Consider the following 25833-nt stretch of genomic DNA (forward strand, 5'->3'; position numbering starts at 1 on the left):
ATGTTTCGTTATTTTTCAAAATGAAGAAAAGTAGCATAAGTTTTAGATTTTGTTAGGGCTTGAATGGTGGATTGCATTCAATAAGTATTCAGTATCTCATGGTTGGTTACCATCTTCAGATGTTCTCCTTGATAGAAACGCATGTGTTGCTAACTCATCGTCTATTTACACAACCCAATTCAAAATCTTGGGGTCCTTGAAACTTTGCAGTGCAACTGGTCTGTAGATTTCAAATGAAGAACATCTATATAAGGCATGAAGGCATTTGAGTATGATTTCCAAGAAAGATGGGTAGATGGGTCACCAGATTGTGTTCTCGAACAATGAGAATTGGCATTTGCAGATGAACAGGGTACTTCAGATTCCAAAAGCACTTCTTAAGCATTCCTTCGCTACAAACAAGAAAAATCCACGTTGACTTGAAGAATTCTGAAGCAACAGAGCATCAACTTTCATTTTGCAAAACAAGACCCAGTTGTTCGGTTAGATCCGACTTCCGAAAATGGTGTCTATTTTATTATATTCTCTTGTAGCTGGCAATTTATTGCGGGGGCTTTCAGATCTATCCTGACCATTAAAGATCAGACTCCTGACATCCGTCTCAACTAAGTTAAAAAAAAATCTTTAGCAGAACGGATACAACTTAAGCATGGCATCTGCATTGAGAACACTCGAGTCAATGCAAGGATGAACCATTTCTATAAACTATTTAAGTTTGCAAACATTCTGGCAACTTTATAAAGGGATGAGAACCTTTGCTTGAGCCAATCCTAAAGACCTGTCAATCAAAAACTTTATCATTAAAACTCCTCTTGAAAACCACTTAATTAATGGTATTTAACTTTGATTTTGTAGTAATAAATTAACTGTTAGGATAGATAACAGCCAACAAAACTAAATGAACCTAATTATATCACACAGAAGAATTTATCTGTACCCTTAACATTCTCATGATGATTATGCTTCATGTTGAGTGATCTGAAACATTGATGGTCAGAAACAAATTTCACATAGGTCTTTTCCAGAAGCCTTCTTTTGAAATTGAATGTGCAAGCCTCAAGTTCCTTAATATTCTTGATGGTAAGCCAAAGATAATGGCCGACGAGGAACTGAATAGAGCTAGAAATGTCAACTGCAGAGTTAGAGATACTGCCAAAAAACAAACTAGGAGTCTAGGACTGGGTAAAACTAGTTCCAAATGCCCTCCTACAGTGTCCCCCATCAGGAATGTGGATATAAAACACCATGACAGCCTCATTTAGACCATTTTCAAAGTGCAATGAACGATGTCGTATTAGAGCAGTAATGCCGGAATGTTTAAAAAATGAAATCATGAATTCCAAGGTCACTGAATCATGTCAAAGTGTCATACTTCATCCATCTAATATTAATCAAGCCTGTCTTCAATGCAATGTTGTGATAATAATGGGAAGGAGGAGGAGGAGGGGGGTAGAGTGTAAAGGGAATAAGAAAGAGAAGGAGAAGCGGAATTTGTCGTGTAGAGTCTCAAAATAGTTGTAAGACTGTAAGCAAGTTTAGGGGCACCAGGGCTTTTTCAGGACTTAGTTTAGGTAACCTGCAACCAGTAAAGTGACTTACCCAAGTTATCTCTCTTTGTCACTGTACATGAAGTCCCTAGGATAAGTGTATTGATCTTTTTTAACATAGTCCAGCGAAAAAAAGTTGGAATGTTGGTTACACTTGCAACCTAAGAAATCCCTCATAGAGTTGGCCAACCAACCAGCAAGCATGGCTCTCCATAGAAGTGGGCGAAAGAATACTCAAAACTTCAGAATTCCTTTCTTCATTTTTATATTAAGGCATAACTGTGCTGACTACAAGTCTGTATGAAGCTACAAGTGCATGCCAATTGTATACCAGAGAATCCTCTAGACTTTGTGAGTAGACTACTTGTGCTTGCAGATTCACAGAGGCATATTAGCATAGAACCACATTATCAACAACATAAGAGTCCATGGGCAATTGAAAATAGTTTGAGATATGGAATGTCTACAAGGCATGAACTAGGTAAGAATGCAGTCAACGAACATGTACTCTGATTTCTATGCTTCTTCCACAGCCAAGACCTATATCTTATGTTAAAATCACTGTAGAATAGCAACTAGTGATGTTTTAATAGTCATTTTCATCCTTTTTCTACATATATCTTGCAATAGATTACTTTAAAACAATAACAATGTGGATAACTTATACTACATCCAGTAAAATGAATTACCATACCCCAAAATTGTGATATGATGGAAGTTTACTTTTTATAATATTTTAGGTTATGATAGTTTTATGAATGTATTCTAATCTTTCTATCAATAATTGCGGCATGATCAAGATTCCCAAAAGAAAGATTATATCAACTTTTCTTCCATAGCGTACACCTTTCCTTTTCAAATCTGCAGTGTGTATGCATCATCATGGAAAAATAAGCCTTTATGACTAAATCCTATCAACAATAGAGTAGAAAATTGAATCACAATGGGTAGATATGACAATCCTTGAATAATTTTGCCAAGGGTGAGCTGTCGATGACAAAAGCTTCTACTAAACAAGGAATTGCAATATTGACTTCACACATTTTCTATATAGTGGAATCCACTCTGTTCTTATGTCAAGCAGTAAGAAATAACTTTCTGTATTTCAAGATAAAAACAGCATTCAAATTCTTTCAAATCAAATAATTAGACATTCTAGAGGGTAATTATACAATTATAATGTCACTTATTTCCAGGTAACTAATCACTGGCAATAATGTCCGTCAGTTGTACTAAAGAGATCAAGCTGATTCAACTTAGTCATGCTGTAATTAGTCCGCCGCCTGCAAGAGCAATTTACCTCCATCTATTATTTTCCGCAGAAAACTGAGAACTTGCCTCCAGAGCAAAAATATTGAAATGTTAGTTCGTGTTCTGGCCTTTGTTTTAGAAGCAGATCATCTGAATCCATTGTAAATGTTTGCCAACGGTCAATAATAGTGGTCTGTAGCTCTATGCTACTTGAGCTTGAGTAAAGTTGGTGAAGGTGGGATACAGATTGTGCTCTCATCAGATTCTTGACTTATGTTAATACAAGGATGATGCAAGGTCAGAAAGAATTGGTTAATCTGATGAAATTGTTGATGAAGATAATGAAGGTATTTTTTCTAGAAACTGCAATACCTCTTTCATTGCTGGTCTCTTCTGTGGAGAAGGAGAACAACAATTGAATGCAATCCTTAGAGAGGTTGATATTTCTTCCTTCCCTTCCACCTCTGATCGAAGAGTTGGATCAATAATACGCAAAATCCGCTGCTTCTCATCAAGAAAACTTTGACCCCATGTTGAAAAATCTTTCTCAGAAGGTGGTTTCCCTGTGAGCATTTCCAGAAAAATAACCCCAAAAGAATAAACATCCCACTTTTGATTGGGTTTTAGAGTTTTCAATGCCTCGGGAGCTTGGTATGGAGATACAAAATTTCTTGATGTGCTTGGACTGCCCAGCATTTCAGGTGTTGTCTGCAAACTATCTCTTGAGCCTGTTGACCGCTTGCTTCCTGATAGTGTACCTTCAAAGTTTCTTAGATAAATGGCTGAGCTACTATATTTGACGTTGGCCATGTCTAATACCCGGTATAACCCGAAATCTGCAATGAATGGTTCCATGTCAAACCCCAGAAGGATGTTGCTGGGCTTGAGATTTGCATGAACATGCTTCTTTTCATGCAAGTAAGCCAGGCCTCTAGCCACTCCCTTAGCAATTTTTATCCTTGCAGCCCATGGCAAATAAAAGGGGGAGCTTGATGATCTTCCTGCAAGAATGAAAATATAATTTTATTCTTTAAGTAGAATTTTGAAAAGACAGGATAGGCTACAGAAAACTCAGAAACAGAACAAGGTGATTATTGTCCTGCTACCATACAAAACTAGAAATCAGAAACCCAGAATACTTAATGTTGTACTCTTTTACAAAGAAAACAAAGCAATACTCGTGTTTTAAACAAATGAGCTGTATATATAATACACTGCAAAGAATTCTGGGAACAGGGTGATCATTATCTTTCTAGTTATAAAATTAAAAGGAACCAGAAAAGTCTAGATGAGTTTAGAAAAAAGATGATTATACCAGGAAACAATAATTTACTTGATCATGTGCAGATTTGTTCAATGCAATTACAGATGACTTACAACTAAATATTTAACAGGACAAATGACAGTCAATTAGGATCTCCCTTACATGTTTTGATATAAAAGACGATCTATTCATTTGCTGAATTTTATTTCAGGTTGCCTGGGGTCTAGATCTTCAACAAGATAATCCTATAGATATTGTTAAAGAGCTTCAAGTTTCTTTTCTGTTTTCTCATTTTTTCCATTTTTATTCCATGGAAGACGTACTGTTGAATTTCAACAAGACATTCATAAGAAGTTCAATGCAGAAAGTGAATCAGTACCCCTAAAAAAATCTGGTGATGGCATAAATTTTACTAACTTGATAATTCAAGAGCCTATGGACTTCAGGGTTTAATGGGAAATGGAAACTGAACACCATATCAGGCATCCCAAAACCTATGCACAAGTAACTTAAGATGCTACATGGACCAAATCTCCTAATTAGCATTAACTCTACAAAGAAAGAGACAAATAATAAGAAGAGCAGAAGAGTAAAGAACCCACCATAATAGGCATTAGCCAAGCTCCCATTTGGAATGTAGTCATAAATCAGCAGCTTCTCCTCTATGCCCCAGTAGTAGCCTCTGAGGCGAACAATGTTTGGATGCTTAACTCTACCAATTGCTTTAGCTTCTACTTCAAAATCCCTGTAACTTCCCAAGCCACCCTCACCAAGCCTTCTCACTGCAAATGTCATGCCATCTTCTAGAACTGCCTTATACAATATAGTGTATCCAGTGGCACCCAATATATAAGCAGAAGCTCGAAGTAGTTTATCAAGGTCCAAGTCTAGATCTCCATCTAGTGAAACCAAATTTCCTTGCTGTTGATCTCCATTGTCTGAGCTACTCCCTTCCGAAGTCTCTTCAACTTTTCTAAGGCATAGCCAACCAACTCTACCAGAGCTAGAAGAATAATCTCCATTATCATCCGCTTGAACAGCCCTGGAATTAGGTTCATCCTTTGCTTCCTTTTTCCGTTTTGTGCTCCAGTATCGATACATAACAACTGCACAAACAAGGCTTATTCCGGCAAAGTCACCAAGAACAATAGCAGTTATAGTGCCTTTGCTTAAACTTTTGTGTTTTTCAAGGACAGGCATAGCTGCAACTGCAGACGGTGAGCTAATTTTTGGAGGATCAGAATCAGTAGAAGGAACAAAACATAATTTGGTAAGCGGCTTCCCACAGAGACCGGGATTGCCAACAAAAGCATCAGATTTCTGAGTCAAAAAAATCCCAACCCGTGGAATTTGTCCTGTCAAATTATTGTGGGAGAGGTCTATACTTGCATTTGAAGGAAGTTGCCCTAAAGTTAAGGGTATGTTACCAGAAAGCCTATTTCCAGACAGGTTCAGGGAAAATTGGAGACTAGATAAGTAGCCAAGATCAGGAGGGATAGACTCGTTAAGGAGATTTGAAGAGAAATCCAGGGCCTCGAGGGCTCCTAATGAACCAAGTCCTGACGGAATAGGTCCAGATAAATAATTGTTTTTCAGAGAGATACCTTTCAGTTCTTTCAATTCTTTGATACTTTGAGGGATGATTCCACTGAAAGCATTGCTTGAGAGGTCAAGATACTGTAAACCTTTCAGCTGCTGTACTTCAGAAGGCAGAGCACCGGATATTGCATTGTTGGCGAGGACAAGGTTTCGCATATCCGTTGCATTGAAAAGCTCCGCGGGAATTGTTCCATTGATCTCATTACCAGAAAGGTCAAGGTGCCGAAGGTACACAAGGCACCCGAGTTCTTGCGGTATCCAACCCGCTAGCTGGCTTTGGGGCAAAACAACACTGATTACTCTGGACTCATTAATTCCCTGAATCTGTGTGCAAGTCACACCATTCCAACCACATGGTGTTGAATCGTCAATGTTCCAGTCCCCGAGGGCAGAGAGGGGATCATTTATGATAGAGTATTTGAACGCAAGCAGAACCAGCCCCTCTTGATTCACAGCTGAAACTGAACAGAAAATGAAGTTCAGCACTAAACAAAGACAGCACCATACTAGACCCGGTCTAAAGGGACAACCATTCAGCAAATGGAACATGCCAGGCATTGCTAGGGCAATTTATCCGCTATCTCAAGAAATGAAACGGACTGCGATCCCCATGCTATATATGTTTCCGGGCATAAGGCCAAGATTTCTTAACTGGTCAGAGAACTAGAAGATTACAACGACTAATACGGTTAAGGAAGAACACCATGAACATGAATTACTTGCCGAATGTGGTAGTATTCACCAGTTCCTGGCAACCAAGTATTCCAGGCTGTATGTAACTCATACCCATGTTCAATTGGGTTTTGTACAATATCAGGAATCAAGTAGTTGCTGCCAAGAAACCAGCCTTAACAAGGAATGTTAACAAACAATTAACATCAGAGACCTGAGATTGCGTACTGAACCATACCTGTCAAACCTACAGACTCCATTGGAATCTAGACTTTTAGAATCAATGCCAACAACATCAAAACAAAAAAACTAAGTTAATTATGTTCCAATGCAGGACCTGATTCTTTTTTGCGAAATCTATGCTAATAAAGGGACTGGCATTGGAAGACAAAAACACATGACAGATCCGAAAGCACTGAATACCCACTTTAGGCGGAATTCTAAAAACAACACATACATGAAGCAAACAAGAAAACTTCCATTGTATTGCATTGTTTCCTTGATACATCCATGTGAACTTTCTCTCTTACCAATGCACGCAACATGTTGAAGCTTCCCAGCACAATAAAATGTGCAGAGGACATGGGTGAATTATTAGAATAAATGGAATTTCTTGGAAGACTGAGTTATGCCTCCAAGTTGACCAGAAATATGATGCTGAAGGGACTCCTGTACTGCGGTCAGCTCCATGATTTTATAACATGAAAATGTAAAGCTTTGCTTTATGGATTAGTTCACCTAATGCCAATGATAATTGAAGCGGTTGTAAATTGTTGGGTATGTGAGATTTTATGAGAGGGATCAATGTCGGAAAGACATTCAATGCCCACATATAAACAGAAAAAAAAGAGGTCGGCAATCAGTGGATAAACAGTCTCTTTTCATGTAGTAGTGTTATTTTTTACACGGCCTCATGGGTTGTCAGTCTGACCCCACTGCCTCAAACTTACTACACTTGCCTCACAGCCTTGGAATCTTTTATTGCACCTAATTTTTCATTTACCCAAAATATATTAGTTCTAAGATTAGATATGTTTTTAGTGGCAAAAGCAATTAGGAAAACTAATTTTTTTTGTTTATTATTATTATTATTATTAACGGAATATGGAGGGCCAAATATAGTATTCAATTCTGTATGATTGGATAGGAAGTAAGGGGAAATATTTTAGAGATCAAATATTTATATATTCACAATCAATTAATCAATTAATTATATGTTTAAAAGTAGACTATTTTTCTTAGTACGTCATTTTTATTAAGACAAAAATTATATAATCTATTATCTTAAATTAAACTTTTAAAATATTAAAAACTTTTTTTAATACAAGTATAAGAAAAAAAATTAGTATTAGCATGCAAGTGTCATAGATTCATATTGATAATCTTGATTTAACTATAAAGATGTTTGATAAATTATATGTGTCTATATGAAAAAGAAAGTTGCAAAGATGTTATGGATGAAGTGTTCAAATCATTGTTGAAAAAAAATATTGAGGTGTTGCTACACAAGTCAGGGTGATCCAATGGTCACATGTTACTATCATAGGTCGTGGAGGAATTAGTAAGATGTATTTCTACATTATAGGTTAAAGGGACAAGTAAAAGAGTGACAAATATTTTTATTCAATTTTGATATGATTATTAGATTGTGTGAAAGTGGGTTTTCAAATATTTTATTTTAGATTCAAAAAATTATTGAGTAATTTGATATGAGAGTGTGAGTTTTAGGTTGAAGCCTATTTAAGAGGAGGCAAGGATTAAGGCGTGTAAATTTTGTCAAAGTTGACTAGGGCATGATCCTAGCCTTAGCCTCATCCCTTAGAGTCTTGGGGTCTTACCTGAACGTGACTTGATCTCAAATGAGTTTATTCAAAAGTGATCACCTTCACTCATAGAACAAAGATCTATTGATATTTGAAAGTATTTTTTTATAAAGAGTCATTGGTAAATATGATGTGCATAGGTGTGTTGTGTTATGTTTAAGTTTGTGATATTAAAAAATAATGGTAAAAAATTAGAAGATTAAGTATTTTATATAATTGTTGTTATAAACATTGTGTAATTAATTAGTCTAGTCTATAGAATTGTAATAGTGAAATCAACAATATTCGTGTCAATTTAGTTTGGAAACTTCTTTTAATAAAATGATTTAATACAATTATAAATGGTGAAGTAACACACAAGTGTATTAGGTTTGACTTAAAACACGATACCTTACCCTATTTGCTTCATTAATTTCATCTATTTTCATCCTTAATTATGCATGATTAATATGCCTATTCTTAACATTGAGGTTTTCATTTTCTATGTGGACATAATTTATAAACAATCATCATGAAAAGATTGTGAGTATCTCACATAAAGTGCATTCATTTCAATAATATTAAAATTAATCTTAGTTTACACAAAAATCACATTAGCTATCTACAAATTAATGCATATTATCTTTTATCTTTTGCTTAAGTTGTAAGACTAGTTGTAAATGGTTTAATATTAACTCTAGTGATCTTACAACTTTCCCAACGACTTTTTAAAATACTAACATTGTTACAAACATTCATATACCATGGATCAAGTTGAAGTAGTTTTCAAGAGCATGCATTCAACTAGGAAAATCATATGAGTTGCAAACTATTGAACATTTAAGATTAGTTATTTGATACTTGGTTTCAATCCAAAGGGTTTGGATTTAATTCATTGATCATTTTCAGATCATTCAAAACCTAAGACATTGTACAAACTAGTAGAATTCATTTTCATTTCTTGATGGTTGGATTTTGTATAACATAATTAATATTTCTCCATACTTATCATAAAGCTAAGTATCTTATTCATTAAATGTATTTTTTAGAACACCACTTTTCAATTTAGTAACTTAAATACCTAAATAAATATTTATTAATTTATGTATATTGATTGCATTTATTTAATTAGCTTGATTTGTTTGAAGGGAATTTTGTTCCATCATATTTGGTGAACCTATATACTCTCACACCACCCTAAGGTATAGCCTAAAAAGAAATTTCGCAACAATAATAACAATTTCTATAAATAGAGAGAATTAAGGTGAATCATTCTCAATCAACATATTTCTAATATGTCATTTTTATAGACATAATTCATTTATTTAACCATAAAGATTAGGTTCACAAATATGATGTCAAATATGATGATATAGTTTTAAGGGATCACTGGATCTTAGTTGTTTTATGTTATTATGTTGTTACTTGGTTTGCTGGTATCCAATTGTTACTCAGACTCGGGTTGGCTTGACTGTGCCAACAGTTTTTACTATGAACTTAAGTAGTATGGTTAACTCTATAGACTCTGCTTTAGATTAGTTGTTTTTGTTCATAATAGTATGTTGGTTAATAGTTTGGGTAGAATTATAGTGGTTAAGCTACTTCTTGTTTTGTTTATGTTTTAGTGATGTTCTCTGTTGGTTTCTGCTGGTGATGTGCTAGTTACCAGCCTTTTGGTTGCAAGGGTCGACCCCCTTGTTTTTGGTCACTTTCAATTTCAAAAACAATTTCTATATATAGAGAGAATTAAGGTGAATCATTCTCAATCAACATATTTCTAATATATCATTTTTATAGACATAATTCATTTATTTAACCATAAAGATTAGGTTCACAAATGTGATGTCAAATATAGTAGTTGACATAAAGATTCATTATTTTAATACCATTATCTAAAAAGGCCAAACTTGATGATATACATGACAATTTGATTTGTCACATCTATAATAATATTATTTCTATTAAATTAAAGATTATGTATATTTTTATCATATATTTCCTAAATCAATGACATGATTCGTTATGCCATAAATAGTCAATCTAAATTTAAAAAAGCATTGAAATGATGTATAGCTAATTTTTTAAATGATCCAAGGCCACAAAATTTGAAGGCCAACTTTTAAATTTTTTTAAATAATTGAAGGCCTAAAAAGTCTAAGTCTATCAGACTCTTCTAAATAAACACATGACTATTTAATTATCAAATGGAATGATAGATTGATTTTTAAAATTGTACTCTTATTTATGTTATCCACCAAAAATAGCAATAATTATATGTATCCTACATTATATTTATAGTGAATAAAAAATAACAAGAATTTTATCTATCTAAATAAATATAAGTGTGTTTCTTAAAATTACTAACATTATATGTAAATCATCATTAATCAAAAATGAAAAAAAACATTAACTATATTAGAAAAATATAATGATAGATTGATACTTATAATTGTACCCTAAGTTATACTCAATTTATACCAAAATAGCAACAATCTTATCCAATTAATTAAGTTTGCTTCCCCCAAAGTGGTTATGTATATAATTCATTACTAATTAAAACTAGAAAAGAGGAGATGCTTAATAAAGTAAGAGGAAGTAAGGAGAAGACACAAGCAATTATTAATCAAAAGGGAGAGATTGGGAGTTGTTAACAAAGCTTGAAAAAAGCAAGGGGCACCCCAACAAATAGTCAACGATTGTTGTTCAGCTAAAATAAGCGTGTATATAATAAATTTATTAGCTTGCATGGTGATGGAACCAAAATCAATTAATAACAATTTCATTCCCTAGAGTTGGTGGACGTAGGTAGATGGTCACTTAATTTAATGCTACTATGACTTCCCCTCCGCATGTTATGTTACGTGATAGAGATTTGGGGTGCAAGCTGGAATACCTAGACAACGTGGTCTATAAACAATGAGGGAAGTTGGTGCTCCAATTGGACAAATTTCTTGACTCAATTAATGATATGGTGGAAGATGTGAAAGTGCTAAGGTTGGTTTTTGTGAAATGGAAAAGTCATTTATTATGGTTCAAATTATTATTAGAGTTATGTTTATCTTTGTGCTTGTTTGATTTTTAAATGATTTTGACTAAGTCTCTTTTTTTAATCTATGATTGTTAAGTGGAGGATGAATTAGGATTATGGTGTATCATTATTCAAATTGTCGTAATTTGTCATATAAAGATATTGATGTCAACATCTATGTATTGTAATTTGTGTTGATAAAGAAAAGAGTATGTTTAGGAGACAATTATATTTTATTTTATAGAAAGACTTGTTTTTTAGAAAACTTTAACGTAAATTAAGGAAGTGGAAAGTTGGTATTCATTTTGACAAATTTGTTGACTCTACTAACATGGTGGAGGAGGATGTGTAAGTACTTGATAAAGGTTTTCGTGAAAGAGAAAAGTTATTAATCAAGGTTCAATTTTTTGAAGTTACATTAGGGTCAAGTTTGATTTATGGATGATTTTGATTGGATCCTCTTGTTTGTGGTTGGTTAACTAGAGATGATTTCTAGTTTAGTCGTATGGTTACCCACATTGTTGTAATTTTTTATACAAAGGTAGATTTGTCAACATCTATGTTATCTAATTTGTTTCCATAAAAAGGATCCTTTTATAGAATATTTGTATAGTTGTGTCCATATAAAATAACCTTTTTAGAAAAATTTTACATTTTGTTTTCATAAAAGAATCCTTGTGTACAAAGTTTTTAATCTAAATACATAAAGTGGAAATTAAGTAGTAATTTTGGCTAAATATTCAACTTGCTCAAATGTGGGAGAAAGCTAAATCACATCTTAGTCATTTACTTTCAATAATAAAAGAATAATGAAAGCTTAGCTTCTCTAAATATAATATTTCTATTATATATCACATCTTATATAATAGGATCCCAAAGCATGTATCCTTTTAGACAATAAGTATAATTGATGAAGATACATTTCATATTCTTATTTTACAACTTTTTGACTTCTCCAAGCAGTATGTGCATTTAACTAAAAAGTCTTATATATCCAAATGAAGCCTTTTATTTGAATCATGCCATATTTTTGCTTTATCAATATAGTTAGCATAAGAGAATAATTTATCAAGTAAGTCATTTTGGGAAAATTTGTTAGCTCTAGTAAAAACATGGTGGCAAGGATGAGAAAATAATGAAGAAAGGTTGTTGTGAAAGGGAAAAGTTGTTCAATGAGATTCAAATTTTCAAACTTGGATTTGGACTTGGTTCATATTTTGGACAATTTTGATTGGTTTCCTTTGTGTTTGGTTTCTTAGTCAAAGTTGGCTTTTTGGTTAGATGCATGGTTACGTAAATTGTTAGGATTCTTTGTATAAAGATGTAAATGCCCTTTATATAAAGACAAATGCCAACATTCATTTTAGTAATCTAATTCAGTTTGGACAAAAATAATCTATTTTATCCATGTCCTTTGTGACTAATTTCTCCTCCTACAAGAGACATATAGTGGTGGCCAAAGAAAAATTAACCTTTAGAGAAAAAAAGAAAGTGTCAAGAAACTATCGTCTAAGTGTTCCAAGCCCTTAATTTTTTGAACTTCCTCCCAATTAGCATCACAAGAACCAGATACACCATCCACTATAGTCTACAATCTTTGTAGAACAGCAGGGGGTTTACTTAGCTTCAACATCCAAGTTGATAAGGTGTATTTTGGGTTCTTTAGAAATTTTAGAAATAGATGGGTTGTGTGGGTCCTTTTTATTTTTTTCAGCCTTAGCGTGAGAGCCAAACAATGGAGATAGATGGGGGGAACAAAGAAAAATTTTGGGTTTTTTAATGTCTTTCTTGCTACTAGCACCTAGGATGTTGACAATGTTCCTAGGGGGAGGGGATGGGGAAGATGAGTCCTCTTCCACAAAAATATCCCTTGAATGATATAAAGACAAATTAAAATTAAAAATTCTCAACACGAGCACTTGATGCAACATTGCATAACTTTTTCCCTATATTTTTACATTCTCTCACATCCTTAGCCATACATTCTAGAGTGTGAAGAAAATTAAAAAGAAGATAAATAAAATCATGATGGTGTAAGTGTTTCAAGAATGGGAAGTGATATTAATAATAAACTCTTAAGTTTCCTTTTCAAGAAAGATACATTATTATAATTGAGCACACCTAGTCCTAGAGTTCCACCATGTCCTCCCTCTTGAATCCATCATGAAGCTTAAGTGGCTCTTCACCCTTATGCAAGAAGTAGTTCAGACTAGCTTCATCATAGATGCAACTCTCTTTTTTTCCATTTTTGACTCTCAGTGGAGAGATAAGTTGCTCGTGCTACCACTTCCTCGTTAACTTCAAGTGTAATGCCTATTACAAATGCATGATTGGTTGGCACTTGGATATAATAGTTATGTGTTGTATTAATGATAGGTTTGTCATTGATGACAACATATATGTTTGTGAGTTCATGAAAGTTGGGGATTGTGTACTAATGAAGGGTGCTTGATGAAGGGTGCTCCTCTTAAAACCATAAACTCATAATAGAAACAAAGAAACAAAAACAAATGCAAGAACAAAATATGAAATTCTTATTTGCACCACAAATGCAAAATTATAGAATTCATAAGTACAAAATGCTAACCCAAATGGGCACCTTCATTACAATAATCTGCAAGACAAGCTGTGAACTATCACTCGAAGTTGTCCTAGACAATGTTTTGGCCGTTCTTAAAGAAGCAAGTTTATGCTGCTCGGGAAGGTTATAGACAAAAGAAACTTAATATCAAGGGTCGAAAAACCCTAACAATACATTAGAGTCGGCCAAATACATATTTGACAATTATTTTAGATATTTTGGGTAGCCCAACTTTAGAAGGCCATAACTCTCAAACCATTGCTCTGATTGACTATTATAACCACTTTTTGGAAACACCAGCTCGTGATCTACAAGCTCAAAATGACACCCTTCCATCGAGTTTTTGAACCTCATCCAGGCATTCTAAGGCCTCCAATGGTGAGCCTGAAGATTTTTCAACAAAATTTTCCATCAAAAATATGCAATAACTTCTCTGATACTTAATTTGGAGCAATGAGATTTTTATGGTAGGATTATAACTCTAAAATGAACCTTCCTGTAGAAAATGAGAACATTCCGAGCTCATATGAAAAACTTGCTAAAAATAGAAATTTCCCATAAATAGTAACCACCTTGTCTATGAGTCCTTATTTAAATAGAAAAGACTAAAAAGAAAATATTTTTGGGTGATGCAAGATTGCTCTTACACCTAGCATGCTCCTGCATCAGACACCTAGGGTAATTTGAGAAGTGACCCAGTCACATCTTAGGTGTTTAGAGGAAAACCAAGATGGTTAACCTCCTCCTTTTCTAGCCATGATGAATCCTCAGCTGGCCTCCCTTTACATTTGACTAGATATTCCTCATAAGTTCTATTCCTGGTACTTTTGCCAACACGACTGTCTAGCATCTCCTCAATCTCCTTGGTAGCTGAACTAGTTGTTGGAATACTCCACTGCACTTCTACAACTTCATCTTCATCACCACCTTCATAATACTCTGTCAAATCTAAAATATTAAATACTAGTGAAATATTCAATTTAGCAGGCAACTCCACTTCATACACATTTCCAAAATCATACCTTTTCACTATCTTGCATGATCCAAACTTCTTCATCTTTAGCTTATTATATGTTCCCACTGGAAAATGCTCCTTTCTCAAATGAACCGTGACTTCATCTCCAATATAAAATTCCTTATACATCCTTTTCACATATGCCTTATCCTTATACTATGTATTCATCTTTATGATGTGCTTCCTCACCTCCTCCTGGATGTTCTTCAAATGTTCAACAAAATCTTCTGCTTCAACACTACCTATCTCGCCTTTATCCAACTACTGTAATTCAAAAGCATTTTCGGGACTACTCCCATATACAATCTGGAATGGTGATTTACTAGTACTCCTATTGGGGCATATGCACCGAGTTGTGGTGCCAAAAAGGTGACAAGTAGTTTTTTTTTTCCTATTTTAAATAGCGCGTACTCGCTATAGTGCATATGCGCTATTTAAAAACATAAAAAGTATATATGATAGGCTGCAAACCCGCAACCCATCATTTTCATCAGTATTTTCTTCTACTCCTACAGTGAGCAGCGCGTACACGAGTTGAAGACTTAACATTTTCACCACCATTTGCCAAAATGCCTCCTCCTCGACGAAATCCAAGACCACAAGCGCACCCACAACAATGCCGTAAGTGATATAAACCTAACTTTGCATTGTTTGATATATTTTTCATATTGTTTTGTAAGTTTTTTATATTGTTTTGTAGGGTTTTTGCAAATTTCATTTAGATTTGCTTATTTATTTGGATTTCAATTGATTTTTTTATCAGGAAATATTCATAATCAACCAAAAAATCCACAAGAACATCAAAACCCTCAAGAACCTCAAAACCAAAACCCTCCTTAAGAAGAACAACAAATTCCACAACTCGAACCAATTGCAAGACCTCCACCAGGCACACAAGAAAATATAATAAATGAAATAGTGAGAGGCAAAATTGAATTAGAAAGACTCATTGCTCGGTTGAAAGAATTTGGACAAACCAATCCAATGAGGGCTCAATTGGCATCATCCCTCGAATCCATTAACACCGAGATAGCCTCAGTTAGTGGTCAGTTAGATATTTGGCGGGTTAAGAGGGATGAACAAAAAAGATTTTATGCAAATAAATTGTCATATGAAGATGTTAAAAAAAAAGAAATGCCAAAAGGTAGTATATGTGCATTATTTAGAAAACTCGGTGAGCAAAATATTGTTAGAGATGGTACTAAACGATTCCCCATCCATTGGTGCATACACTATGCTATTAGAAATAATTTTTGGGATAGATGGTGGATGGTTTTTGATGCCCCTCCTTACAACAATCATGAGGTCCCCATGTATTTTTTGAAGAAATTATATTGTGAGTTTTTCCTTGGGGAGATCCCCAATTATTTTGATATATTAGACTCCCAGGGTAGAGGTGGGGGGTCATCATTTGAGAGGTCGGGAGCACGTCATGACCCTAATGTAGTTAGGGCACCTATGGTCAAGCCACAACGCGAGCATGTGACTATTCCTTCAGTTGTGAAGGAAAATGTAGAGGCCAGCACTCTAGGGACCATTAATGCTTTGACGCAGACCCTCATCCATTCCACGAGCCCATTAGTTGAGGGGGAGCCTTCTGTGCGTCGTGGTCACATGTGCACTTCATGTGGATCCCTATGCACATTTGGCACTCATGCTGGAGATGGTGCAGATGATGGGCTTGTCACTGATCAGTTCCTGAATGACACATTTGGCATTGACACACAGGTAAATTACAATTATAATTTACTAATTTGATCACATTTCATATGTATAGTGAATGATTAATTAATTAGCATCTATTGACATTGTTCAAAATTCAGGGTCAAAGTGTTGTTGGGCCTAGCAGCAATCCTCCAGGCCCATTTTTTGTCCCTTCCACGAGTCCTGAGGTATGTATCGATTTAATCATTTTTATTAATACATATATTTATTACATAATCATATTAAGGATTGACAAAAAAAATTATGCATGTGCATCAGTTCTCCACAGGACCTTCAACCTTTACCACAGACTCAGAGCATAGACATCATACGAGCTTCACACAGGTATAGTTGTTTCATGTTAATTTAATTCATTTGATTATATTTATTTTATGTTTCATGCTAGATGTAACGTGTATTGTATGACATGCAGTTCATGATGTTGGACACTCCTCCTCATCTGCGACAGTCTGTTGATAGTGGAGTGGTCGCAGCTGTGGCTAGCTCACAGCCACTAACGAAGGTATGAAAGAATTTTCTTCATTTTAGTTGTTGTTTATAATAGTTAATCTCAAAATTTCTAATGTTAACCTTTGTTTATATATTACTATAGCTTTTATGGTTTTTACACAAGCAATATGTATGTTAGGCCTACTGATATTCTTTTAATTATGTATTGAAACCTTATTTTTGTTTTACTAAGTGGTAAGGGGTAGTTTTGTTTAATGGTTATCTACTAATAGTAGGTTATTTTTTTGTTAAAGGGTTAGCCCCCTAGTTTTGGCTACTTTTAATTCAAAAACTAGGAGTGAAGGTAGAAGTGGTAGTGGAAGAATTAGATAAAGAAGAACTAGGAGCACATATTGAAGTTAGAAGTAGAGAAGAAGTATGAAAATCAAATAAAGGTATGAGGAATAGGAGTAGGAGATAATGAAATTAAAAGTAAAGATAGGAATAGAAGATTAGTTGTATTCCAAGTTTGTTGCAACTAGGAGTAGGACCTACAAGATGGAAGTTATATGTTTTCTATAAATAATAGTCAAGTTTAAAGATATAATTGGTGATTAGATATACTCACCTTGGTCTAGTAGAGTCATAAGTGCAGGAGAATTTGTGTTTTAAATTAATATTATTCATAGGCCAAAGTCAAATGTTGAACTTGATAATAGAACTAGGCATATCCTTAGGATTCAAAGAAACTATAGTTTTTGGAATCAACACCATCAGCTCTCCTTCACTATTTCTTTGGGATGAATGGAACTAGCATAACAAAATTCTACATTCTTTCATTCTCATCGTCCTCCTCCTCTCATACAAAATAAACTTGGATAAGATAACTTACTAGACTTTTGGATTCATGGCCCTTCTCTCTTCTTTTCATACTCTTATAGCTATGCTAGTGGGATAAATCATTGAGTATTTTCTTATCTTTTATTTTTGCTCTTTCTTTTCTCAAGTGACCACTTGAGCTTTTGCTATAGCTTTTACAACACGATGCTTGAGATTGAGACATTTTCTTGAGTGAGGTCTCTTCAACTAGTTGACTTGGAATCTTAGTAAGCTTTAGGATTTTGTTGTTCTTTTATGTATCCTTGCAAATGAATGTAATAGTTAATATTCTTGGTTTGGGAGCTTTTGTCCTTCAACTTGGTGATATTTAATCTCCTTGTATTTTTTCCAAAATCTTTACCTCTTTGTCTTTTTTTCTTCTACTTTATTGTGTGCATGAGGTGGACACATGCTTCCAATAAAGTGGGGACTACATGTATCATTTGAAAAAGTAAGAACACTTATTTGGTATTATTTTTAGCCCCATTTTAATATACATTATGGGTTCCTACATTGATTTCACACTCTCCTTTACACACTCATTGGACCTTCAAATTATTATTTAAGTCCTATATTGATTCATTTTCTTTAAAAACTCAAGGTTACCCTTATCTATAAGTGTACTTCTCTATTTCAACTTCAATCAAATAATTCCTTTCATTTATTGGACCTTATCTTACCATTTATGACATGTATTTTCTCTCTAAACCCAAAAATAAGTTGTTAGATCAAATTTCACATGCTCTAAATATCTTGGACCCACAACCAAAACTTGGGTTGGAATTGGTGGATATAAGATGACTTTGGTTATATTTACTTGGGTACAATATTTTTTTTGGTGATATGTGTATTTATAAGTGATTATATTTATTGAATTGTTGTAGGGTCTCATCACGCCTGACCATCCATGAGCATTTGAGGTGAACTTACAGAGTGACTATTTGTTGGCGGTAAGAAAATAATTGATTTTGTGTGTACATATATTTGATTTCAACGTATAATAAATATTGATTCATATCTACTTTCTTTGTATCAATTGGAGTTGGCGAAGAGCCTCAACAAGAGGTCGAGTGAGCATGTCAGGAGGGCCTTGTCATCTCCACTATCTCCCTCCACATGACAACAAAGGACGTCGAGAGACTTATTTCCTTCCCCTCGTGGGAAGGAAAAGATGTAGTTGATCTAGACATGTATATATAGGCATCATTGGGCATATTTGATACACATTTGATGTATATGACATTCTATATTTGATGTATGACATTTATTTGATGTATGACATTATTCGACTTATGACATTATTGGCTAATATATGATATGTTTGTTCATATACGACATATGATATGATATGTTTGTTCATGTTTGTTCATGTATGACATTAAATTAGATATGTTCATGTATGACATTAAATTAGATATGTGCATGTATGAAATTAAATTCAATACCTAATCTATTCAAAAATTTGATAGAATATTGATTAACAATAAACTTTATCATTGTTTAAGCATAACTTAAGCATTTGCAGTATGTCATTGTCATATGATTTATGATCTTGTTCATGTTTAAAATTTTCCTTCTCTGTCATTTGTTTATCAAGTTTAATTCAATACCTAATTAGTTTGAATTTTTGATACAATATTTATTGGCAATAGACTTTATTAGGCAATATCTGTGGACCTCCTAGCAATTGGTCACCTAAATGAGAACCTTGAGATTTATTAGGAACTCCATTAAAGAAATTAGTAGTTTGAAATTACTCTATCCAACAAAATAGTGGTCTACAAATATTAGAGAGACAAACTTAATATTTACCAAGTGGCCATCCAATGCCAAGTGTTGTGGATGTATCTCCATTCAAAGTTCAATCACATGTTAAATAATAGAAATTTTAGGAGTAAGAATAAGTTATCTAAACTTAGTAACATTCTTTTGTATGAGTTCCAAGTAAGGTATCAAGAGTGCTCGAAATTCAAGACTTTGTCTTCTCATCTTGTCCATTTCTTTACTTAAATCAACTTGTATTAACTAAGGTACCTCAATTAACTTAAAAACACTATTCTTTAAATCCTCATCAATATTTTTCAACTTTATTTAAAATATATTGTGTCAAATGTAGTACATCACATAACTATTGGAGTAGGTGGATTATCTCCTTAAGAATATTTTCTAGCTCGGTTGTAATACCACCAAGTTCAAGTTGTTGAGCAGTAATGGACTCATTTAGTTTCTCCATAATCTTCTTCTCTATTCTTTTCTCTTCTAATTGTATCAAATTTTCATTAACGTCAACATCAGGTGCATTTACCTATTTTACAAGTAAACTTAATTGATCAATCATTGGAGGTTTGTCATTGGCTGGTGCATCTAGAAAAATTTGTAATAAGATGTCCTTCACATCGTATAATACTTGTTTGTACTTCACTTCCTATCTTTCTCTTTTGCATATTTCCCCTTCACAATTCTCCATAATTTATCATAGCATCAGAATCCAATTTTGTATGATCATAGATTGAAAGTATGATAGCTTCATCTAATATTACCTTATCTCTTCTACTCTTTTTCATCTTTTTCTTGTGTTGTAATGTGATTGATCTTGTACTTGGTGATATAATTGGTTGCACTAAAGCCATCTCCTCCTTAGATTTCTTATTTTTCTCATCAATTAAAGGTTTGTCTTACTTTACCCACTTTTTGTTGTGCAAATATCAGGCTATTTAGCTAGTGTCCCTATAACAACATTTGAAACAACAATTTTGTTTAGTTTTGGCTATGTGTATACAACAGTTTTCATTATTATTTAAGGGAATAGTGATAGTTACTAATCCATGTAACCCCAATAATGTTTCCTTTTATTCATTACAGTCCTATAATAGTTGATAATTTCTATAAGGATTTAACTAATTCTAACTTGGTTGTCCATAAGGTACCTATTAGTAAGTCACATTTTGTGAATAAGGACTCTAAGAAGAATTTTGATCCTTTGCAAAGCTATTCTCCACATCAAACTCCCATGCCTGATTCAATTCAAGTGTCTACTTGTAAGAGACAACAAAGCAAACCTAATGCTTAAAAGATTAAGGAGAAAATTGACCTTGGTATTCAAGCTACTCTGGAAAAAAATTTGATAGATAGCAAAAGGAAAAGGAGTGCAAAAGGCACTCCTTAGAAGAATGAGGGACCTTTCGTGAAGTGTCAGACAAAAGATGTGCTCTCTAATCTAACTTGATGCGGGTGGTGCTGATGTAATTTTGCTTCAAAAAACAAAATTATCTCAATAATCATATTCTTCTATAATTGCAAAGTTGACTAAGTGGAACTCATTTCATGTTCATGTTGCAGGTGCATTGGGTGGTTCATGTATTCTTTGGAACCATAAATCTTGCACTGCTATATATTCAGTCTTTTCCTAACTAGTGGCAAGTAGTTGTTACTAATTTTGGTATGTCATTCACAGTGCTCAATATATATGGCCCTACTTCTACATGTGATGATAAGACAAAACTTTTGGATTCCTATTCTTAGGCTATTTCCAACATTCAAGATGATAAATTTATTGTGCCTGGGGATTTCAATGGCATTCTATCTCAGGATGAGAAAATTGAAGGTATATTACCCCTCTTCATAAAATGATAATTTTTTTGATTTTGTGAATAATAACACCCTCATTGTAGGGCCCACTTGCCATTGCACCAAAAAGCCATGACTGTTAGTGAACATGGAACACCACATAATTAACCACCTGTGGGTAGGGGAGCACATCGCATCACCCAAAAATCTCCCCCTCGACGAGCATACCAGGTGCTTACACGGGTCGAGAAGGCACCGGGGAGATTTGAACCCATGACAGGCCAAAACCAGGCTCTGATACCAATTGTAGGGCCCACTTGCCGTTGCACCAAAAAGCCATGACTGTTAGTGAACATGGAACACCACATAATTAACCACCTGTGGGCAGGGGAGCGCGTCGCATCACCCAACACTCATTGATATCCCTCCTTCTAAAGGGGCATTTACATGGACCAATAAGGGACAAGAATTTCACCAAATTACGAGAGACTTGATCGGTTTCTTATTTCTCATGATTGATTCCTTTCAAATATTAATATTAATTCAGAAATCCTTACTTTGGTTGCTTCAGATCATTTTTCCATTTCTCTATGTATTGAATCTAAGGGGATTCCCAGTGGTAGTAAACCATTTTTTAAGTTTAAGCATATGTGGTTTAGGCACTTGGATTTCTTGTCACTACTCAACCAATGTTGTCTGCTCCTTTTGTCAAGGAATCTAGAATGTATCAGCTTCACATGAAGCTTAGATAGGGTTTACCCAACTACTTGGAGCTAATGAAGTAGACAGTTTGATCCCACAATGAAAGGTGAGAGAGATTTGGCAGTTGGTAACTTTGTACTAGCCAACACTACAAGTTTTAGCATCACCCAAGATGGCATTGTAAAATGAAAATGAGATGTGATCTCCAAAAAGAGAGAAAGGTTATTGTAGGTCTCTGCAACACGGTCCTGTAGGAACTAGAATCACATCCATACCTCACACGAGCTCCGAGATATGCCCCATCAAAAATTGCAGCCCTATGGGATTTAGTGACCCTTGGGGACATTTTGGTTTGGCGTGCCCGAGAATGTTCGAGCACTAAAGGGGAGAGGATGAGGTTGGAGATAGGGTTTACCCAACCACTTGGAGCTAATGAAGCAGACAGTTTGATCCCACGATGAAAGGTGAGAGAGATTTGGCAGTTGGCAACTTTGTACTAGCCAACACTGCAAGTTTTAGCATCACCCAAGATGACATTGTAAAATGAAAATAGAATGTGATCTCCAAAAAGTGAGAGAGGTTATTGTAGGTCTCTGCAAAAAGGTCCTATAAAAACTAGAATCACATCCATACCTTGCATGAGCTCCGAGATATGCCCTGTCAAAGATCACAGCCCTATGGGATTTAATGACCCTTGGGGACATTTTGGTTCGACGTGCCCGAGAATGTTCGAGCACTGAAGAGGATAGGAAAAGGTTGAGGATAGGGTTTACCTGGCCACCTGGAGCTAACAAAGAAGATAGTTCGATCCCATGACGAAAGGTGAGAGAGATTTGGTAGTTGGCAACTTTGTACTAGCTTACACTGCAAGTTTCAGCATCACCTGAGATGGTGTTGTAAAATGAAAACAAAATGTGATCTCCAAAAAGTGAGAGAGGTTATTGTAGGTCTCTACAACATGGCCCTGTAGGAACTAGAATCACATCCATACCTTGCACGAGCTTCGAGATATGCCCCGTCAAAGATTGTAGCCCTATGGGATTTAGTGACCCTTGGGGACAGTTTGGTTCGGCGTGCTCGAGAATGTTCGAGTGCTGAAGGGGGTAGGATGAGGTTGAGGATAGGGTTTACCCGGCCACCCAGAGCTAACGGAGTAGACAATTCGATCCCACGATGAAAGGTGAGAGAGATTTGGCAGTTGGCAACTTTGTACTAGCCAACATTGCAAGTTTTAGCATCACCCGAGATGGCATTGTAAAATGAAAATGGAATGTGATCTCAAAAAAGTGAGAGAGTTTATTGTAGGTCTCTGCAACATAGTCTTGTAGGAACTAGAATCACATCCATACCTCACATGAGCTCCGAGATATGCCCCGTTAAAGATTGCAGCCATATGGGATTTAGTGACCCTTGGGGACATTTTGGTTCGACGTGCCCGAGAATGTTCGAGCGATGAAGGGGATAGGATGAGGTTGAGGATAGGGTTTACCTAGCCACCTGGAGCTAATGAAGTAGACAATTCAATCCCACGACGAAAGGTGAGAGAGATTTGGCAGTTGGCAACTTTGTACTAGCCGACACTGTAAGTTTTAGCATCACCCGAGATGGCATTGTAAAATGAAAATAGAATGTGATCTCCAAAACAAAAAAGAGGCTATTGCAGGTCTTTGCAACATGGTCCTGTAGGAACTAGAATCGCATCCATACCTCGCATGAGCTCCGAGATATGCCCCATCAAAGATTGCAGCCCTATGGGATTTAGTGACCCTTGGGGACATTTTGGTTCGGTGCCCAAGAATGTTCAAGCACTGAAGGGGATAGGATGAGGTTGAGGATAGGGTTTACCTAGCCACTCGGAGCTAATGGAGCAGACAGTTTGATCCCACGACGAAAGGTGAGAGAGATTTGGCAGTTGGTAACTTTGTACTAGCCAACACTGCAAGTTTCAGCATCACCCGAGATGGTGTTGTAAAATGAAAATGAAATGTGATCTCCAAAAAGTGAGAGAGTTTATTGTAGGTCTCTGTAACACGGTCCTGTAGGAACTAGAATCACATCCATACCTTGCACGAGCTCCGAGATATGCCCTGTCAAAGATTGCAGCCCTATGGGATTTAGTGAACCTTGGGGACATTTTGGTTCGGCGTGCCCGAGAATGTTCGAGTGTTGAAGGGGGCAAGATGAGGTTGAGGATAGGGTTTACCGGCCACCTAGAGCTAATGGAGCAGATAGTTCGATCCCACGACGAAAGGTGAGAGAGATTTGGTAGTTGGCAACTTTGTACTAGCCAACACTGCAAGTTTTAGCATCACCCGAGATGGCATTGTAAAATGAAAATGGAATATGATCTCCAAAAAGAGAGAAAGGTTATTGTAGGTCTCTATAACATGGTCCTATAGGAACTAGAATCGCATCCATACCTCGCACGAGCTTCGAGATATGCCTTGTCAAAGGTCGCAACCCTATGGGATTTAGTGACCCTTGGGGACATTTTGGTTCGGCATGCCCGAGAATGTTCAAGTGTTGAAGGGGACACGATGAGGTTGAGGATAGGGTTTACCCAGCCACCCAGAGCTAATGGAGTAGACAATTCAATCACACAATGAAAGGTGAGAGAGATTTGGCAGTTGGCAACTTTGTACTAGCCAACACTGCAAGTTTTAGCATCACCTAAGATGGCGTTGTAAAATGAAAACAGAATGTGATCTCCAAAAAGTGAGAGAGGTTATTGTAGGTCTCTACAACACAGTCCTGTAGGAACTAGAATCACATCCATACCTTGCACGAGCTCTGAGATATACCCCGTCAAAGATTTCAGCCCTATGGGATTTAGTGACCCTTGGGGACATTTTGGTTCGGCGTGCTCGAGAATGTTCGAGCATTGAAGGGGATAGGACAAGGTTGAGGATAGGATTTACCTAGCCACCCAGAGCTAACAGAGCAGACAGTTCGATCCCATGACGAAAGGTGAGAGAGATTTGGCAGTTGGCAACTTTGTACTAGCCAACACTACAAGTTTCAGCATCACCTGAGATGGCATTGTAAAATGAAAACAGAATGTGATCTCAAAAAAGTGAGAGAGGTTATTGTAGGTCTCTACAACATAGTCTTGTAGGAACTAGAATCGCATCCATACCTTGCATGAGTTCTAAGATATGCCCTGTCAAAGATCACAACCCTATGGAATTTAGTGACCCTTGGGGACATTTTGGTTCGGTGTGCCCGAGAATGTTCGAGCGCTGAAGGGGGTAGGATGAGGTTGAGGATAAGGTTTACTCGGCCACCTAGAGCTAATGGAGTAGACAATTTGATCCCACGACGAAAGGTGATAGAGATTTGGTAGTTGGCAACTTTGTACTAGCCAACAGTGCAAGTTTCAGCATCACCCGAGATGGTGTTGTAAAATGAAAACAAAATGTGATCTCCAAAAAGTGAGAGAGGTTATTGTAGGTCTCTGCAACATAGTCCTGTAGGAACTAGAATCACATCCATACCTCGCATGAGCTCCAAGATATGCCCTGTCAAAGATCGCAGCCCTCTAGCATTTAGTGACCCTTGGGGACATTCCAGTTCGACATGCCTGAGAACATTCGAGCGCTGAAGCGGACAGGACGAGGTTGAGGATAGGGTTTACCTAGCCACTCAGAGCTAATAGAGTAGATAGTTCGATCCCATGACCTTTTTTCCAGTAAGTTGCAAATTTGAGCAACTTTTACAACTTTCAACAATGCAACTTTGCACAAAAAGTGCAATTTTTACATTTTTCACTTGA

General features: G+C 35.7%; 1 protein-coding gene across 1 annotated transcript; it reads right to left on the reverse strand.

The window, feature by feature from the left end:
- Nucleotides 1-2675: 2675 nt before the first annotated feature.
- On the reverse strand, nucleotides 2676-7147 carry LOC149551525 (putative LRR receptor-like serine/threonine-protein kinase At4g37250). The gene is made up of 2 exons (XM_089787023.1): nucleotides 4665-7147; nucleotides 2676-3799 (listed from the first exon to the last, which is right to left on the reverse strand). The coding sequence occupies exons 1-2, from the start codon at nucleotides 6217-6219 to the stop codon at nucleotides 3111-3113; spliced, it is 2244 nt and encodes a 747-aa protein (XP_089643149.1). The 5' UTR covers nucleotides 6220-7147; the 3' UTR covers nucleotides 2676-3110.
- Between the last annotated feature and the right edge of the window lie 18686 nt (nucleotides 7148-25833).

Source organism: Cupressus sempervirens, chromosome 6 (assembly GCF_028749045.1).
Source record: "Cupressus sempervirens isolate cs-2001-9-10 chromosome 6, ASM2874904v1, whole genome shotgun sequence".
Classification (NCBI taxonomy): Eukaryota; Viridiplantae; Streptophyta; class Pinopsida; order Cupressales; family Cupressaceae; genus Cupressus; species Cupressus sempervirens.